This window comes from Malus sylvestris, chromosome 8 (assembly GCF_916048215.2).
Source record: "Malus sylvestris chromosome 8, drMalSylv7.2, whole genome shotgun sequence".
In the NCBI taxonomy this organism is placed as follows: Eukaryota; Viridiplantae; Streptophyta; class Magnoliopsida; order Rosales; family Rosaceae; genus Malus; species Malus sylvestris.
This window is the reverse complement of record NC_062267.1, coordinates 3,386,469-3,406,067: the sequence shown is the minus strand read 5'-3', so window position 1 is coordinate 3,406,067 and position 19,599 is coordinate 3,386,469. Positions and strand designations below refer to the sequence as shown.

Genomic DNA, 19,599 nt, shown 5'->3' with positions numbered 1-19,599 from the left:
TTTAGAAAAAATTGTGTATATTATCATACGAGCATTGTTAGTACTGTTTGTCAATTGGATCTATTGCAGTCCAATCATTCATTCTGTAATTCATACATCGTTTATGCATATGTGAGTGATCAAAGATTAAAGATTACTTATCTAATGCGTCGCTTGTGTATGCACATGTGGGTGTTCAAAGACACAACTAGTTTATGACTTGGATCGGTCGTAACTCTCCCTAACATTTGGTTGACATTTTCCTCTGTAAAGTTTGCTTTAATTCTTAATTTCTTTTAACATAATATGCAGTTGCATTAAGGTATAGAAGATTGGGCAAAACCAATTAATGAGCCAGCCACAATAATTTAGTACTTTACTTATTATTTATAAAAATTGAACTTAAAATTTTTATTTATAAATTAATAAAACTGTCAGAATAAATAAACCAAAATACCGAGCGTACGAAATTTTCAATCACAAAATTGCGTGATGGTGATATTGTAGCACTTCAAAAATTTAACCGTCTTCTAGTCCGGCCCAACCCGTATTAAAAACCTTATTCCGTCACTGCAAGGTGATTGTGACACTGACATTTTCCTTACAGTGTTTTTACCAAGTTACATGTACTAATAGATTTCTCTTAGAAATGATAATAATTTGGGTTCATTTCCAATAAGAGTTAGGTCCTTTATTTAATACTAAAAGCAGTACAATAGTTTAGTGAAGTCCAGCATGCAGCCTGCAACCCTAATTCAGATTTGGGGAAATATATCTTTGTTATGGGATAATGAGAGGGCAGAGAGAAAAGGGCACGACCAGCAGGGCCAGCAAATCAAAAGCCTTTGATGCAGTGATTGCAGTGAGGGCAGACAACAAAACTGAGCTACTGGTGGGTATGAATGGATTGCACAAGTGCGAGCTCTTTTTGGTGTAAAAGAGTTATATAAAAACTCAAGCTGATGTTACCATTTGACTTTCAAGAGATAAGAAGTTTTATTTTCTCTCACAAACACAGCGGTGTGAAATGTGAAATGTGAATGGAATCCCCAGAGACAGAGAGAGAGAGAGGTGAGGCGGTTGGTTAGGGTTTTGGTGGGTGAATGTGATTCGTCAAAAGTCATCTGTTTTGTGATTTTATCTTGAAGACACCTGCACCTGTTGCTAAGCGAGGGGATTGGTGGAAGTTGGCTGCTTGTTTTTTATTTTATCAGGAAAAAGAAAACTCATCAAGTAATCAAAAGCCCACATGCATCCATCCATTCAACTTTGATGTTATCCACAGAACACCGCAGAAGAAGAAGAGGTCTGTTTCTCTCTCTCTCTCCCACTTTCTTACGTTCTTGTATATTATGCATTTATTATTATTATTCCGAATATTTTATGCCATTCATGTCCCTTTACACTTGTAAATCATCTTATGTTGTTCTTCCAAGTTACCATCTGATATAGTTTGCTGATCTATCTGTATCATGGGTATCTTTTTTACTAAAACAAATATTGTTAATCCTTCTCATGTTTGTGAATTAATCATCTGCTGAAGTATTTGCTCCAAGATTATATTTAGTTTGTATGGCTATATTTATATTTTGTTAAAAGTTATAGGGAATTACTTATTCGAAATTTTCTATTTTGTTTAGAAAAATGGTAAACTAGCACAATTTTTGGTGTTGGAATGGTTATTTTTTCAGTGACATGAGTGCTTGCGTAGCTTATTTTAGATTTATTTTTATGGCAAGACTTGATATGTTCCAATCATGAAAACACTTTGTGTGGAGATCAGTTTTATCCTCCGGCATAATTTGTACTTGGGATGACTCTAAATTAGGTGGATAATTCTAGTTTTGCTGGGATTTCTTTGATGAAATAGTTTTGCTAGCTAGTCAGAAGCTTGTCAAAGCTGTTTGATCAACCGAACCATTTGTACTACTCAAAAACTGCTTTTCCAATTAAAATAAGAGGGAGCCCTTCGATTAGTGATGGTATACATTAGAATTTTAGTGGCTGTGTACGATAACTAAGTTGAGTTCATTGAAGGAAAAAAAATTAGCTGATTTTTAAACATTATGCAGTTTTTCAATTGGTTTTCACTCTTAATGTAGATGAAAAAGGACAAGGATTGTCTGCCCTCCACTTTCGATGCCCTTCTTGTGTCATTCTGTTTGTGTGGTTACGGTTAAGCCACGCCAACATTTTATATTATTATTCATTTTTGTCTTATTATATCTATAAAAAAATAATATAAAATGTTGGCATGACTTAACCGTGATCATACAAAACAGAAGAGCACGAAGAGGACATCGGAATTGAAGGGTGTCCGATGAAAAAATGCTGCCACACCCATCTGTTTACATTGTTGCTCTTCATGCATATAGTCTAGCTAGCAGACATTTCTGACATAGTGAAATAATTCAAGGGACTGTTTGAACAGTGTTGAGGCCCAAAAATGTACCTAAAAGTCCTCCAACAAACAGATATGAGAAAGTCTTCCCTCTCTTTATGGATTGATTTAACAGATATAATTCAGTCTATAGCGTAGTGTTTAAAGCAGAGATTGTCAGTGTAAGGATTTTGTAAAGATCTAAGATTGTTGATTTGTTAAATTACCTTTGTTGAGAATAACTTCCATGCGCCTGAGATATGATATCTCAAGCCAATTCTGAAATATTAATGTAATCATGATATCTTAGATGTAAGTAAATTTCTTTCCTACTTCGTTTTCATTGTCATTAATTAGAAGTGATTTTAGTACACTTTATACATATCCTTCTTAATTTTCATCCTTAATTCTCTTTTATTTTGTTTAATCCAATAAGTAAAGAAAAAAATGTGCAATATTAATTATTTTCCCCGCTGTAATGGCTTCTGGTAAAGTCTTAAATGAGACAAAGAAGCCATGCCTCTGTCACCATCAATTAGAGTAAAGAATGACAATGAAAAAGTTGATTAGAAAGTGCAGTAACAAAGTGAAATAAAAGAAATAATTTGAGAGAAGGTTGAGAGAGGGAGGTATGGAGCCTTTCTGTCTTGAACATGCTGTGGCATGGCTTTTGCAAAAGCCAAAAGGTGCAAGTTCTTTGTTTCATCAACGGATTCAAATCAAGTTGAACAACTTGTTTAAAACAGAAAATTTGGATGGTTTCCTTTCTCCACCAAAAACCAGAAATTTTGTAATAGGAAGGTTACACCAGACCCTGCGTAAAGCGGGAGCCTTGTGCACTGGGTACGACCTTTTTTTAAGGTTACACCAGTAATGGAGATTCTTCTGTCAGTCCTTGTGTAGGCTTAATTCTGCTGACGATTTTAGAGCACGGTCCCGTTTTACTTGCAGACAAGATACAAGAACACCATTGAATTGTTTTATGCCTGAAATGTCCTCAATGTCTTGAGTTAATTACTAGCAAATTGCATTACCAATGATCATCAAAGAAACAGGGTGCGTTTGGACGAGGGACTTTGAAATTCTATGAAACTTAGGTTAAATTTGTTAGGAATGCATTATAAAAATTATAAGTAGATTCCAAAAATGACTATCTGGGAAGTGTCATTCAGAAAGTCATTAGTTTATTTTGTTTACAATGAATTTTTAGTTGATTTAGTAGTACTTTTGTAGTGTTTGAGTAGTTCTTTCAAATTCTTTTTGTAGTGCATTTTTACCATTTGAGATTAAAGTTTCTTAAAACTTTAAATCTCTTATCCAAAATAGCATAAACGAAACGTATTGATGTCAATTGAATTTGTGTTCTCTTTTCTCTCTCTCTTTTTTTTCTTCATTTTTCTTATTTCCTGCTATGGATTATTTATTTGCACACGTTATACAACAATTGTTAGGGATGTGTCTCTGGGCTGTGGCTTGCATATATATTGTGTGAATTTATGTCCTGGTGTTGCATGCATGCCAGCTCCATCTGTTATCATTTTCATGGACAATCTTCCAAACCATCCACGAATCAATTTGAGAAAATTAAATATTTTCGAGTGATCGAGGCTATATGTTGAATAATGTCCAAGTTGTGCACGGAAAAAATGGCTGCAGAACGATATGGTCGAAATTATATGGCCATTGCTTTCGCACTAGAATTTGTTCTGTTAGGCTTCCATCTACTTACCATAATTTGCAATAGGTTTAATTCTATGTTAGTGTTGATCTAATGACATCCAACAGGCTTATTATGCTCATTCCCCTAAATTATGCGATGCTTCGGATGTAGGTTTTGTATCTTTGTCTTTTCATTTCATGTCACTCGAGCGAAGATTCATAAATTACTTAGTGGTAGAGCAATGTGCCTTGTAATTTTTTTGTTTATTCTTTAATGTCCATATCTTTATTTATGTTACGTTACTTAACGAGAGAAAAATATAAAAAAGAATATACTACCGAAGATTTCAAAACATCCATCTTGCATTATATAAACAGTTATTTTAGGAAATAAAGAAAGCTTAATTATTAAGACGAACTTGGAGACTTGGAGTTTAGTATTTCCTATCTTTAGTGGTAAAAGTAACTTTTTTCTGAAAGAATGTTCTGCAGGGAATACAAAGTAGTTAATTGGATAATGTGAGGAAGATTATCTATTAAATTATATTTTATAAATTATATAATTTAGTAGTCGTTGATTGATTAGTATTGGTTAACATGTTTATATTCTATTGGTTACACACATAATTTGTAAATTTGGTTTAAAAAGTTGATCAATTGATTTAAAATTACTCTAATAAAAAGGAGAGACTAATTAGGAAAATGCGGGTAATCATATTTTATAGACCATATTTTATAGACTATATGAAGTAATAGTTAATAGTTAATTTCTTTTAAAAGTTTAAAAAAGGGAAAATAACCATGAATCGCCACCTCAAATAAGCTACATATTACAATTCAAATAGATAATCTTTCTAACATCACCAGACTAATTAACATGAATCTTTAGTGGTAATTACAATTGAAAAATAAAAAAAGAGGAAGTGTTATTGGCACTCTAAAAATCTCATTCTACACTCCTCACAAGTGTATTTTTCTTTCCTAATATAGAAAGTTTGAAGTGTAGACTGAAATTTTTGAAGTGCTAATAACAATTCTAAAAAAAAAATTGTAAACTTTTATCAAGGCCAACTTTCCTAACTGCCCATTTAAAGAAAATTTAATGAAACTGTAACAAATGAGAGGTTTGCCAAATCAGAGAAAAATCCAAGAAAATTTAAAAACCCTAGACTGTCCTCAGCTATTTATATTTATAACACCCAAGAGCCTCCGGCCTTCTCCGGATCAACCTGTGCTTATCTGCACAGTGTGTACTTTGTTCTTCAGAATTTAGGAAAATCCCCATGATTCTCTCAACCCACCCACCTCCTTCTACATTTCCCACTTTTTACAGCTAAAATTTGTGAGAGATGAGGCAGCTGAGTCGATCCTCAAACCAGAAAACCAGACAATTAATGGAATTAGATAAACTCAGTAAGCTCAAAGAGGAGCCTCATCATCTCTCTGGTGCTTACATCCGTAGCCTAGTGAAACAACTCACCTCTTCAAGATCCACCTTGAACCCCAATAAGGACGTCGTCCTGAACTGTGACGGTATCCCAAGTCAAAACACTGTCAAGTTTGGCGATGATAATTTTAGCGAAACCCAGCAACACACCCAACAACCCCACCAGCCTCAACAACACAAAAAACAAGTGAGGAGGAGACTCCACACCAGCAGGCCCTACCAAGAGAGGCTTTTGAACATGGCTGAGGCTAGGAGAGAGATTGTCACTGCCCTCAAGTTTCATAGGGCAGCTATGAAACAAGCCACTGAACAACAGAAACAACAAGACCAACAACCTCAGGAGCAACAACCACTTGAGCCACAAATCCCTCGACCTTGCTTAGAACAAGAAGCGAGGATCAAATCGAGGAGAAACCCTCGAATCTACCTGTCAAGCGCGTCGAATTACCAGGAAACTCCGCCCTTCTCTTCTGATTTTTCTTACCAATATCCAAATCCATATCAATATTCAAATCCTTATTCTTGGACTCCTTCCACAATTGCACCTCCACCACCTTATGAAAATTTTGATTTCACACTTCCGAACCAAACCCTTGGCCTCAACCTCAACTTCCAAGATTTCAACAAAATAAACACAACCCTTTACCACCACACCAAAAGCCCGTCAATTCACTCCGCCTCCACCTCATCTCCCTCGTCATCTTCTTCCCCCACTCTCTCTGCTACCACTACCGATCCTGAAATTCTGACCTCAGCTGCAGGAGCTTCTTTCACTTCCCATATTGAAGCGGAGGATGCTTCTGCGGTGGCTGATGCTGTTGACTCCGCCGGGGTTATCACAATCAGTGGCGGAGATGGCATGCATGCAGCAATGGACGACAAAGAGATGGCGGAGATCAGATCGATAGGAGAGCAGCACCAGATGGAGTGGAACGACACCATGAACTTGGTCACGTCAGCATGGTGGTTTAAGTTCTTGAAGGCCATGGAGCTCGGTGGGGGCCCGCAAGTGAAGGTTGAGGACGATGATGATGGATACCACCATCCGTTTGATGAAGTCATGGAATTTCCAGCCTGGTTGAACGCAAGTGAAAGCGGATTTCAGAATGATCATTTGAATGATTGCTACCCAGACGATTATTTTCAAGATCCTGCGTTGCCTTGGTAAGAACCAACAAATTATCTTGGCAAACTCAGAAACTGTTTTTTATCTTTTCATCTCCAATTTTTTAATTTATTTTTTCTTTTGAATTGAAAATATTTTGAGTGAGTGACTGCATGATTAGAATCTGTTTCGTTTTGGATTTTTCTGAAAATTAGTAATTGGATTTTTTTTTGGACCGAACCAATTGCCACAGTATTTGTTGTCATTCGTAGAGCTGGCCATTAAAATACGTGGGAGGCCAAGAGAAAGTGTTGTTGCCACAGTTTCTGTTGTCCCATCAGCGTGTCTTTTTTCATTTTTTAGTCAGCTTGATCAATTGAGAGGTTATTTTTTCTGGCCAAAAGCTTTGTTGAGAGCTGTGCGAGTTCAATTTGACTGTAACAGTGTACAACCAGTTTCGAGACATATCAATCTCCCTATTCCTTATTTCTCCTCATCATAAAGATTATACAATCGAGTACAAAGCAACTCTCTTCGTCAGAGGATTTTAAATGCAATCAATAAGTTTGTGTTTTCTTCTTTTCTTTTACCACCTTAAGTTTGAGCAAGAGATTGTCCAAATTTTGTCATTTAGTTGTGCGAAAAACAGAGTTAAGCCTAAAGTTTATAAAAAACGAGTTCAATATTAATTAATTTATTTATCCGTAATTTAAATATTGTTGTATATAAAATGAGTTTTAACGAAAAGCTCACGGTACTGTTTACTTTAACGAAAAATCACATTTTTACACTAAAAAGTCAAACATGATACTATTCACTTTACCCTTTATTTTGTCCTTATTATTAAAACTCAAAGTTTTCAAACCATTTTCATTAATTTTCCTTAAAAAAAATTGAGTGATAAACCCCAAGGACGCAAAATTATCAAACTTGAGCCTTAGTCCAATGGAATTTTTGTTTCTAAGTCTACATGCCCATGTCAGCTAGTCACAAGCTTTTTCTATTGAGACTGCATTAGTTTGACTGAACCACAGGAATTCAATTTATTAGTTGTTACTTAATGAAAATCATATTATTGCATGGCCGTACAATCAAACAAGACAATTTGATAATTTTACTAATTTCATTTACTTGCAGCATGGACATTGGAGAAATTGAAGGTATTGATGCGGAGTGGCTAGCCTGAGCATGCACAAGGATTGATGTGTTTTTGTTAATCAAATCTTTGGCTCTCTTTTTTTGTTTATTAATTCTTTAAATACTTTCCTTTTTCTTTTTAGTTTTATTTTTTTCATCTTTGAGTATATAATAAAGGCATGCCAAAAAATATATATTAGGCAGGCCATAGGGGAAGACACTGGAGGAAGAAAGGAGTATGCCTTTTACCTCTTTTTTGGGCTTTGATATTTCCAACTTTTACACATCTTTCCTCCATTAAATCTTCGATCTTTGTAAGTTTCAGGGCCATTGCTTCATATAATATATTTTAGAAGATTTGCATGTGGTTCTCTTAGTGGATAGAATGATGGGTTTCAATCCATGCATCACGGGTTAGAAACTACCCTTAATAATAATAAAATTTAGAGGTATTCATCAATTCCCCCCCCCCCCCGTGAACTTGTGACTATTGGCTAATTTCCTTCCTCAACTTTAATTTGAATTTGGCCAATTTCCCCCCCCCAACTCTCATAATTAGTCAATTTGCTTAATTTTTTAATTTGATCATAATTAAACAAGTGTGTGTAAGAAACTAAATAAGATGTATGTTAATCATTTTCCTATGTCTTTATCCTATTACAAATAGATTAAAATTTAGAATTTTACAATTTATCATAGATAGTATTATTAGTCATAATAAATCAATATGGAGTAATTTTATTTGATTTTTTACTATACAAAATTGATAACGAAAAGGATTGATGTGTACATTTTTGTATGTGAATACAATTTTCTTTATAAAAGTGAAAGATAAGTTCAAGTAAATTGCGGATAATCGAGCTTCAAAAATGGTTAGTTAATTCATAATTTTTGACTCCTTATTAAGAATAACCCATTTTATTGAAATAGGTCTGATCCATGAGTTTAGGATTATTTTTTCTTCTTCTACATGCTTTAAACCCGATTCATAACTTTTTCTTATAATCAACCCATATCACATACTAATTGTATTATGTCTTTGTACATTTTACCCTATATTATGCAGGTGAGTTTATGTTAATTTTAGTATTTTGTTGGAAGTTATTAGAAAGATCGAAAGAAAGAAAAAATAGATGGAAAATTTAAAAAAAAAATTAACAGTAGGGTGCAAATTGACTAATTATGAGAGTTGAGGGGGGAAATTGGCCAATGGTCACAAGTTTAGGGGGGGGAATTGATGAATACCTCTAAAATTTAATATATATATATATATATATATATATATATATATATATTAGAAGATTTGGTTTCCTGGGCTCCACTCCGTGGAGAAAAAATTGTGTGGAAATTTAGGAAAAATAGTTATGAGAGTTTGTTTTTTTGTTTTTTGTTTTCTTCAAACAAACGATATTATCTACACTCAGGGGGAGAGGTTGGGTTTGGTCTCACAATGAGTTAGCAATAATGTGGCGAGAGTTGTGTTTAGCCTCATAATGAGCTAGCAATAATGTGGTTCAAATTCACTTTTGGCGAGAATTGAACCTAAAATCTATCACTTACAAGTGAAGAGGACTACTACTAGACCCGTAGTACTAAGTGACAATAATTATGAGAGTTATAAATATACAAAATAATAAAAGATTATATTCAAGATTTTCTATATGTGGTGAGTTTTGATTGGATAGTAGCGTCACTCAACAAAGTTATTCTACACAAGTTTTTCTCCACTATGTGATCCACACTGATATATGAGATTTGTATATAACAATATAATAACAAAAGCATAATTTTGTTATTTTATTGATCAAGCAGCTAAACACAGCTTATGAATAATATGAAAAAGAAATGCTTAAATCAACATATGGGGCGCTTAAGAGCCTAAGAACTACGTTAATTACGTAATAAGACTTGATAGGGAGCTAATAGGCACTCCAGAACAAGCTTCGAAGCTTCGAATTCACTCATTATTTTTGTAGCGCAAAAGTACATGTTTGGGTTCAATGGTCAACTTCTTTGTAGTCTCGGCTGTTATAGGGGCTAAAAGCTTCTGAAAGCCAGTTACTTTTCCTCCAAGATTTCCATCCCATCTCTTCACAAATGTCGTCGCTGTGGTTGATACTGAAAGTTGAAATGCAGTGCCTCTTGTAAAATCGGGTCGTCTTCTTCATCACTTCCATCTCTCTGCCTATCTGTTCAAGCATTTTTTGGACAGTCGGAAGCTTGAATTCGTTGTCAACCAATCTTCCTAACCATTTGCATCTCAACTCTGCTGTGTGCAGGTTAGAAACACTCTCTATGAATCCCACGAATGCCATGTTGGGAATCAGTGGATGGATCGTACCCCTGAGATAACATGCATGTGCAATCATTATATATAAGGAAAACTAATGGCTTGAAAATTTTGAGTTTTAACGATAAAGACAAAATAAAGGGTAAAATGAATAGTACCAAGATTGACTTTTCAGTGTAAAAATGTGATTTTTCGTTAAAGTAAACAGTACTGGGAGTTTTTCGTTAAAATTCCCTTATATATAAGTTAATTATATATATAGGGATATATATGTATGTATGTATATGTACACACTACCACTTGTTATTAATCAATAATTAGTCTCTCAATGTATTTGTGTAAACGGTATTGTCAATATCGACTGTGTTTGTGTCAGTTTGGTAATATGAAGACATAACAATACAATTTAAACCATTAGTAAATGAGTTTTGCGTCAAATTGGCAGTATGAAGACATAAAACGTCAAATATTTGACAGTAATTAGGGTTTACCTATACAAGGGCATAGTTCCAGAGGAGTCAACCATGAGACTGCGGAAGGGCTCGGGCAATATAGATTGGAGTTTCTGCTTTCCCTCATAGCCAGTTGCAAGAAGCACAACATCGGCCTCCAATTTGGTGTTGTCTTCAAATTCAATTCCTCCGCTCCAAAACCACCACTTTGGTGACTTTTTGAACAATATTTTGCCCTTGTCCGCCTCAGCAAAGAAATTCTCCGGCAAAATAGCCATCTGGCAAGAAGCATAATCCTCCAAAAATGGATGATCTGGCTTTAGTCCATACTTGACAAGGGGAAGCTTCCACTTTAAGTACGACTCTATGAACTTGGAAATTGCCATCCTCTGGTTAAAAAAAAAAAAAAAAAGCAAAATAATAGTTAGGAAAAAATAGCTAACAATGCATATAGAGTAGTAACGATTAGGGTAAAATGAGTGTGTTAAGAAATATGTATTTTTACCATAGGTGATGAAAGAAGACAAAACAAGGCTCGGAACAAGCTCTGGTTTGGCCTTTCATGGAGGAATTGAGATGACCTTGTTGAAAAAAACAGGAAAAATGGAAGTCCCCAAATCCAATAAGATGGAACTGTCCAATGTAGAGTCCTTATTACCATTGTGCATGCCTGCCCATCGGGTCCTTGAATTCACCACAATAAAAAATAAAGCACACCAAAACTGTCAATTTATGTTTGAATGATTTAGAGAATTATATTTCAATCTGCTCAATTGGAAGAAAAAAAAAATTAACTAATTCTTAATTTAGTGATATTTCTCTTTTAAGTGTTGATGGATATCTCAAATTTGTATCGCATTTTTTAATAGAAAAACAAAATTAAAGAACCCGGGGATCATTTGTTACAAATGATTTTGTTTTATCTAAAGTGATCATGGTGTGCTGCAAATTGATGCTAATTATGGATAAGGCCAATAAAGTAGGTGCTAAAGCCTCAAAGCAAGCTATAATTGGTAAAGTGGTCAACTGAACTGAGTTTAATGCATAATCTATGTTGCTTATGTTACTTTTCAGACTGACAGTTCCCACCAGGTTGACAATATCTGGGACTTGGCTTATCTGCCCTTCCTGCCCTTCCAGTTCCTATACATTTTCATCATCTTCTATTTGTGCGGTCACAATTAAATCACGTCAACATTTTATATCACTATTGCTTTTTGTCTTATTATCTCTATAAAAAATCAATATAAAATGTTGACATGGTTTAACCATGACTACACAAAATAAGAGAAGATGAAAATATATAAGAACTGGGAGGGCAAAGAAGCCGGGTCCCTATATCTGTCTCCTTGAGCGGCTACTGAGATAACACAATATTGGATTTTTTTTTTTTGCTTCAATATTGGTCATTAATTTTGTACGGATGTGTTTACTTCTCACACACTCCTTATTAATTTCTGTTATTTGATATTCTTTAATTCAATCAATCAAACAACCGCAAATTAACAGGGTGTGTATGAAGTAAAAAAGAGTGTGTAGATAACACACCCCATTTTGTAATGTTTTCAGAATTAATAATATGATTAGGATGTAGGATCAGATTTTAATATTTTGTATATACCTTGGTTTGCCTCTGCGCACTCAACTGCCATATCAATAGCTGACTTCTTGTAGCCAATAACTGCAACCTTCTTGCCTTTGAGGAGTTCACGAGCTGCTTGTTGGTCAAGCTTAGAATAATCCATGGAGTGCAAGACTTTGCCCTGAAATACTTCTTGACCTTTGTTGCGCGGGAAATTTGGCATTCTTGGTATGTCTCCATATTTTCCAATGCAAACTACTATGAACTCGAATGCATACCACTGGTAGGTCCAAAATAAGGTCAGGACAATTAGTTAATAACCCACAAATATTACCAAAATTTAATAAGTAAAATTTTTACGTAATTTTTTGGTCATATTTGAGAGACGAATCTTTCCAAATGTGTTTATATTGATGATTGTATGTAAAACTTTAGATGTATATCTTATTGTATATGTGAGAGATTTGATCAGTAAATATACTTTATAGTTGTACAAGATTGATCACATATAAAATAGTAATACTTAACTATTAATATACAAGTTTATATTAATAAATTTAGAATTAGAAATGCAAAATTTATCAGAAATAACAAGAAGCATGCATTAAAATACATGTAAAACTAAATTTTCAGAAAAACTACCTGAATGGTGTTTGGATTGCTGCACATCTGAACAGCGACCTCCCAAACAGGATCACCATTCAAAAGGTTCCCATACTCCCCGGAGTTCGAATTCCCGGGAAATTGGGTGGTGGTTTGATGACCAATACCACCAACATAATGTACTTCCACCACTTTGGACTCAAACTTGACATATTTCAATAGGTCAAAGTGTGTGGCATAGCCATGCAAGTACTCCAATACCTCTACATGAGAAGGGAAAGATGAATTGTCTCTGTCAGCCCAAGGGTAGTTAGAAAACTCGAAATCGCAACGAGGGGTTTGGAGTTTGGTAGAATTGTAAGAACAGTGTCTCCAAACACCCCCAATGGAATTAGTGGCCTCAAAGACCACCGGACTGTGACCTGAAAGCTGTTTAGCGGCCGCGATTCCACTAATACCTGCCCCTATAATCCCTACTTTTGATACTGAATGAAGGTGGTGGGTGTTGGCAGCAGCCATTTCGTAAATTTGGTATAGCTGGCTAAGTAGGACAACAATAAGGTGGCTAGAGGAAACGTATGTATGAGAACTTTGTAATAGATATTAAGCATGTGTTATGGACCTGAGAAATGAGGCCTATTTATAGAGATAAACGCTGACCTTTTCCTCAACTAACCTTGTATACTAGCTAGGATCGATATTAATTATAAAATGTTGTTGGTGTAGATTCTACTTTTAGTCCATTTCAATATATGTTATTTTATATCTGTATCATCAAATCCAAGTGGGTAAAGTTTCATCTCTAGCTTTGTCTCAATTATGAATCAATGATTTTTGCTCTATGAAAAGTTCCCAATAGTTGCATATCTGAGCTAGATTAGTTGTCAAAACGGTGTAACTGTTCTCTGTATTTGAGCTTAAATTTTCTATTTATAAATTAAAATAATTTAAAATATCGTTTTTTTTTTCTTTCAAAAAAAGTACTCAGTGGTTAAACACCCACTTTTTAATTTGTGAATTTAACTAAATTCTACCACTTGAGTTAATGATTATAAGCTTGGTTTCATTTCTTAATTTGCTCGTGTAAGCTGGCATAGTAACGATGCTCCAAGACATTTAGATGACATTTGTTAGGGAGGATTGAATTGACTAAGATAATATACTATCTTAATCATATTTTGAAGGAAAAAATTGATGACAATGCACATATTTTGTCCAAGTTGAAGGTACTCAAAAGAAGAAAAGTTGTCCCTTAATATAATTCTACTATTTTTGTTGGGACTAGTAGGAATATTTTTTTTTTATGAGTAACCTTCAACTTATAAAGTATGGAAGTTGTCATCTATTTATTCTTTCAAAAATACCTCCACTATAGCGAGTAATTTTATCCAAGCTAATTCTCTCTAACAACCACTACCTTAGTGTTCGCTCACAAGCAAATAAAAATTTGATATGCTAATTTACGGTATTGTTTATAATACAAGCAATATTGGAGAATGAGGAATTATAACCACGAAATGAAGAATTACTACACATAATCTTAAATCCATAGATACTACTCTTAACCACTTGATTTCCTATACTGTTGCCATTATTTTTCATTTCTTATTCCTTTAGAAAGAAGAAAAATCAGTTAACTAATGGGAACTAGGAGACATATAGCTAATTTTCTATGGGATTAGTTAGCATAACACTGGTTTGACTTCCTTGTGTTCCCATGGATACAAGTTGACGATGCATGTGTGGGTGTTTGTGATCAAATTAGGTCAATGCACGTATAGCTAAGTTGAGATTTGAGTCTACTAAATTAATTGGAATTATATCTCTATCAGTGATTTTATGTTACAAGTACATGCACTGATAAGCTAATAACAAATTAAGAGTTCATATGTAATGATTAATTTTTTATTAGTACTAATTAGAAGGCCGCGTTCACTAATCATCATCAGTCTTAGTAGCGAGTAGGATAATTTGCCGCGGCTTAGACCACATGACAATGTCTAATTATCGGTATCTGCCACTACGTGTAGCACGTTGCCTGCCCCACAGATTAAAACAAACTGTCAATGCACTCAATCCTTTTAAGTAAGAGAGTTTTAACGAAACACTTCTAGTATTATTCACTTTTAACGAAAAATCATATTTTTACTTTTTTTCTGGTACTATTTACTCACCTTTATTTGTCTTTTTTCATTAAAACTAAGGTTTTTTTTTTACTTTTCGTTAGTTTTCCTTTTAAATAATGGACACTTATCACTACACTATAGTTAGGTAAAGTACGTTTAAGAAAGTCATGAGTTTCAAACTAATCAACGATTAACAATCACTCATGCATGCGTAAAAAGTTGTTAAAAACACTCACTTCAAGTACGCTTTTCCTCAATTCTTCTCAAAACAAGATATTTTTTCTTTTAAGCTTTGACAAGCTCTCACTTCTGCTCAATTTTCTTTAGCTTTATACTCATTTTTATTTACATAATTTATTATTGAGGGTGTAGATTTACTATTTAGAGCTTTTCGGGGTTTTATTGGTTAATCCTTCAAATTTTAAATGTCATGTCTCAAATTTTGGTGTAAGTTAGAAATAAAAGTTTATGCTCTAAATGTGAACTTATTATACCATAAATAATCAACTATGTTAACAAATGAAATTGAGCTTAATCTTATAAATGCAAACAGATGATCAATTAAATTGGTTAGAACAATGTGCTTTTTTATATGCACCTAAGTTGAAATGCTTATCTCCTCATTTTAGATCGATTTGTGTAAAATATATTGTCGTTTGTAAAAAAAGTTAAAACCACCTAATGCATGGTATAGACCATCAATCAGACAACATATAGATAAATATCGAACAAAAAAAACTCATCGTATGATAACTCTTTCTTATTCGTAAACTCAGTCTAAACAACGTAAGAAAATTGGTGATCTTCTAGTCTTCTAGTACTCTCTTAAAATTTACATGTTTTTCTTACTTACCCAAATGATTGAATTTTCTAATATGAATGCAATTAACCTGGATTCTCAACAACCATATATATGGTCCTGTCCAGTACAAATGCGACTGTGCGGTCAAGATTCAAGAACTTGAAAATATATTTTCTTCTTTTATTTTTTTTTCTTGAGATAAAATATAACCCGCTAGTAATCAAGTACTTGACTTTGGAATATGTATAATAATTTGCATAAAACTATATGTAGAATTTGGTAATTCTCATCACATATTCTGGTTTGATCTGATGGCCCTATGGGTTACGTGACTGAGTTGATCATGCAATTTTAATTTTAATCAATACTAAAGTCAGAGAAAATAACGTGTTTTTATTTATAATATAGACCTTAAACCACTTGCTAATTAAACTTCCGGGATCCCTTCCTCAGTTTAATTTTCAAAACAAGGGACCTTTGGTCTTTGTTAACAATTTTCAAATATTCAAGTCCAAGAATGTGCATGAAACACGACGAGTAGTCACCAGAGGATGTCTTGGGTCAACCACAATATTCAAAAGATATTATTTTCCAGTTTGTTAGAAAAAGAAGAAGAGAGAAATTGTTTATTAATGTCATCTTGTGCATGCGGCGTGCCAACTCACGACTGAGCTCGGTTGGGCAAGTAGAATAGATGTGGTGGTGTGGTGTCGAACGCGTTGCTGACTTCTGCACTTGAGCGACTATGCCTAAGGAAGGAACATCTCCCAACCTAGAATCTAGAACATGAAGACAATGTTACTTAATTCACTTCGAAGTTCAAAATCTCTGGCACCAGGTTCAGCAACTTCAAGTATTTGTAAGAATATAAGTGTGCCGAATCGGTATCAAGTTGTATGAGCAAAGATGCTCAAATGATATGAGTGTCTTTATGGTGAATATGGTTCGATTGTCTGAATGCCGAATTTTGTATTGTACTTGCGAGTAATCGATCATAGAACACCTCACTTCACTAAGGAAGTTAATAAAGTGACCTCTTTCGGCGAAGGAATCAAAGACTATTTGCAGGCTGAGACTTGGATAGATAACCAACCGAACTAGTAGTGTTGTATAACCCAACTCAAGATACTCCAAGATCGACGACTCTAGTAATGTTCCAACGAACTAAATGTGTTGCCGGTTTGCCAACCCAATGATGTTCAACCAAACAGAATATGTGTTGACGGAGGGGTTTAGATAATTAATGTGTTTCTCAGGGTTGTGAGAAGGTTTCGCGTAGAGAATTTTGAGTTGTTGGTTGAGTTAAAGGGGCCTCTACTTTCAAAACCTTATATTTATAGGGGTAGATTTTGTGATGGCCAAGTATGTTGAGTTATAAAGTTCTGTAATATTTCAATTCCTCGACATATTCTCTAAATAAAATAGGAATTATTCTTGGTTGAAACTCTATCACGGTCAAGTCTCGTCGTCCTCGACTTTCGAATCTAGATTGATTATGTGATTGATGCAACTTTTCCTCAAAAACCAATCATGATCTTTAATATTTCTCTCATATAACAGCTTAAAATATATGGGCCAAATGTGTGCAAAATCAGATCCAAACAGTAGGCCCTAGTTGGGTATCAATGATAAGTTGGGGGTTTAACTGCGAACTGATCAACAAAAAAATTGGTCTTACTACTAAACCAAAACCCCCCGCCCCACCAACCCAACAAGCTAAGGGCCTAGAACTAATTAATAGTGATTTTTTGGCTAGAAAGCGTCCCAACTCTAGAACCAATCGGTTTAGGAAGCAGTGACTTACATCCTTGTAAAGTCTTGCAAGGTTTCTTGTAACTTCTAATGCGAAACAATTCCTCGCATCTTCACAGCTAGTAAAAGTTAAAACCCCCCTTTTTTTTTACGTCTTTCTTTTAACAATTATTATTACATTTTAATAGATGATTAGCCTTGAGTTTGGTCAGTGGTTTTTAACTTTTGACTTCCTCTTTACAAGTTTTCTACTTATCTTTTAGTACCCAAAAAAATATATCATGTTCGTTTTATAAACTTATTTGAACTACTGAAAAAGTACATTAATCTCACTAACACGGAGTTTAACTAATGACAAGCTTTGAGAATTAACGTGGCCAATCATGTTCATTAAAAAAATGGGAGTTGAAACATTTGAAATAACCTTAAAATGTCCAAAATAATCTTGAAGGGAATCGGAATGGGGAATTGAAATGTCCGAAATAACCTTGAAAAAATAAGTCATGTGCCTTGTACATGACTTATTTTGGATAGAAAACTTAAGGGAGGTGAGATGACAAATTAATAATTTTCAAAACTTGATATGACAAATCGCTAAATTTTTTTATTTAAATGACAAATTAAAAAGAGAGTACAAGTTCATATGACATTTCAAAAAAAATTCCTATCGATTTCATCACCATAGTTGATTCCATTTGCATATAAAAACCAAATTGCCCAACTACTATGGGAGGCATCAGACCATCTCTAACGGACCAGGCCAAAGGACCATAGGGCTAAAAATAGCTTGGAATGACACGAAAACTGTCTCCAACCGAGAGTTAGGCCAAAGGGCTGATGGGCCCCACCAGGTTAAAACCCCAAAATCAAGCCAGCAGGCTGGCCATTTCCAGCCAGACAGCCCTCAAGCGTCAGAATGTCAAGCTTGACATTTTGCCATCTCTCTAGCTCAGCCCATTTGAATGCCAATTGCTACCTATCGTCAGCATGACTCCAGCTAGCAATGGCTAGCTGATGTCATGCTATCGTCAGGTTACCGTTGGAATTTGTTTTTTTTTTTTTTTGGAAGAATTTAAAAAAAAAGTTCTAATTTTTTTCCTATAAATACCTAAGTCATTTGTACACCATTTCTCACATATTTTTCACCATTCTATATTATCTTACCTCATTTTATTTCAATTCTTCACATTCTATTCTCTTACCTCTTCCAATAATCTTTCTTTTAATTTTTTCAATAATTTTCAAATGGCCAAATCTGTAATGAAAGGAAGGGCTTGGACTTGAAAAGAAGATGAAGCTTTTTGTAGGGCTTATAGATGGGTCTCGGAAGATAGTGTCAAGGGTAATTCTCAAACAAGTGAAGGTTTTTGAACTCGTATGTCCAAAAAGTACTATGAGTTCTACGAAGGCACCACTCCACCGAATCCTCAGAACCACGAAAGTTGTTCTTCAAGATGGAAAACAACACAATCTCCACCCTAGTACTACGTGGGGGAGTTATTCAAACTTAAACAACATTAAACAAAATATTTAACAACATAAAACTTAAACGCCTACTCCATTGCTCTTTTGGCCCAAAGATGTGGAACAAGATCCTGTTGTAGGTACTTGTTTGTGGCATGCAAACGTATCATCCTATGACGCCTCATGTGCTCATTTAAAGAGTTATTACCAGTTCTTGGATCCAAATATAAATTAGGCCCATCATATATTTTCACATCAGATGGGGAGGCATAGGCCAACATTCGAAGTACAATAGTAACCTTTTAATGAGGTGAAAAACCATGGCGGCCTACTCTATCCATCTTCTATCGAAAGTATGGATTGACATGTTAGACATCATAAAGTAAACGCTCGAAGACATGAAGCCTCATCCGGAAATGACGTCTGAAATCCTCTTCTGTATACATCGAGTTGGAGTTGAAGTAGTTGTTCATCAGAGTCTCATGCGCGATCTCTCTATTTCGTGGTTTGTAAGAGTGACCACCAACAGAGCCACCCCATTGAGGTTGTTCTTCAGTTTCCTCACACGCCATGACCCCAGGCATTGCTACCATATATGTTGTGTTGTGCCATGCTTCATCTTCTTCATTGGACTCCTCATCTTCTCGTCTCATATGCGCCCATTTATCTTTTTATCCAGAAAATTATTAAGGTTACATAAAGATAAGAAATCTGGAGAGTTGCTCATTTTAGCGACACATGTCACTCGAAATCCTATCCGAAAAATTATTAAGATTACATAAAGATAAGAAATATGGAGATTTACTCACATTAGCAATACA

At 34.6% G+C, this 19,599-nt stretch overlaps 2 protein-coding genes across 2 annotated transcripts; one reads left to right on the top strand and one right to left on the bottom strand.

Annotated features, from left to right (window-relative positions):
• The first annotated feature begins 673 nt into the window (after positions 1–673).
• Positions 674–8,078, top strand: LOC126631755 (uncharacterized). Its single transcript, XM_050301894.1, has 3 exons — positions 674–3,160; positions 3,221–6,629; positions 7,708–8,078. The coding sequence occupies exons 2-3, from the start codon at positions 5,368–5,370 to the stop codon at positions 7,754–7,756; spliced, it is 1,311 nt and encodes a 436-aa protein (XP_050157851.1). The 5' UTR covers positions 674–3,160; positions 3,221–5,367; the 3' UTR covers positions 7,757–8,078.
• Positions 8,079–9,662: 1,584 nt separating this feature from the next.
• LOC126632526 (probable flavin-containing monooxygenase 1) lies at positions 9,663–19,431 on the bottom strand. Its single transcript, XM_050302950.1, has 7 exons — positions 19,200–19,431; positions 17,294–17,401; positions 12,674–13,119; positions 12,071–12,311; positions 10,955–11,133; positions 10,489–10,838; positions 9,663–10,050 (listed from the first exon to the last, which is right to left on the bottom strand). The coding sequence occupies exons 1-7, from the start codon at positions 19,429–19,431 to the stop codon at positions 9,705–9,707; spliced, it is 1,902 nt and encodes a 633-aa protein (XP_050158907.1). The 3' UTR covers positions 9,663–9,704.
• Between the last annotated feature and the right edge of the window lie 168 nt (positions 19,432–19,599).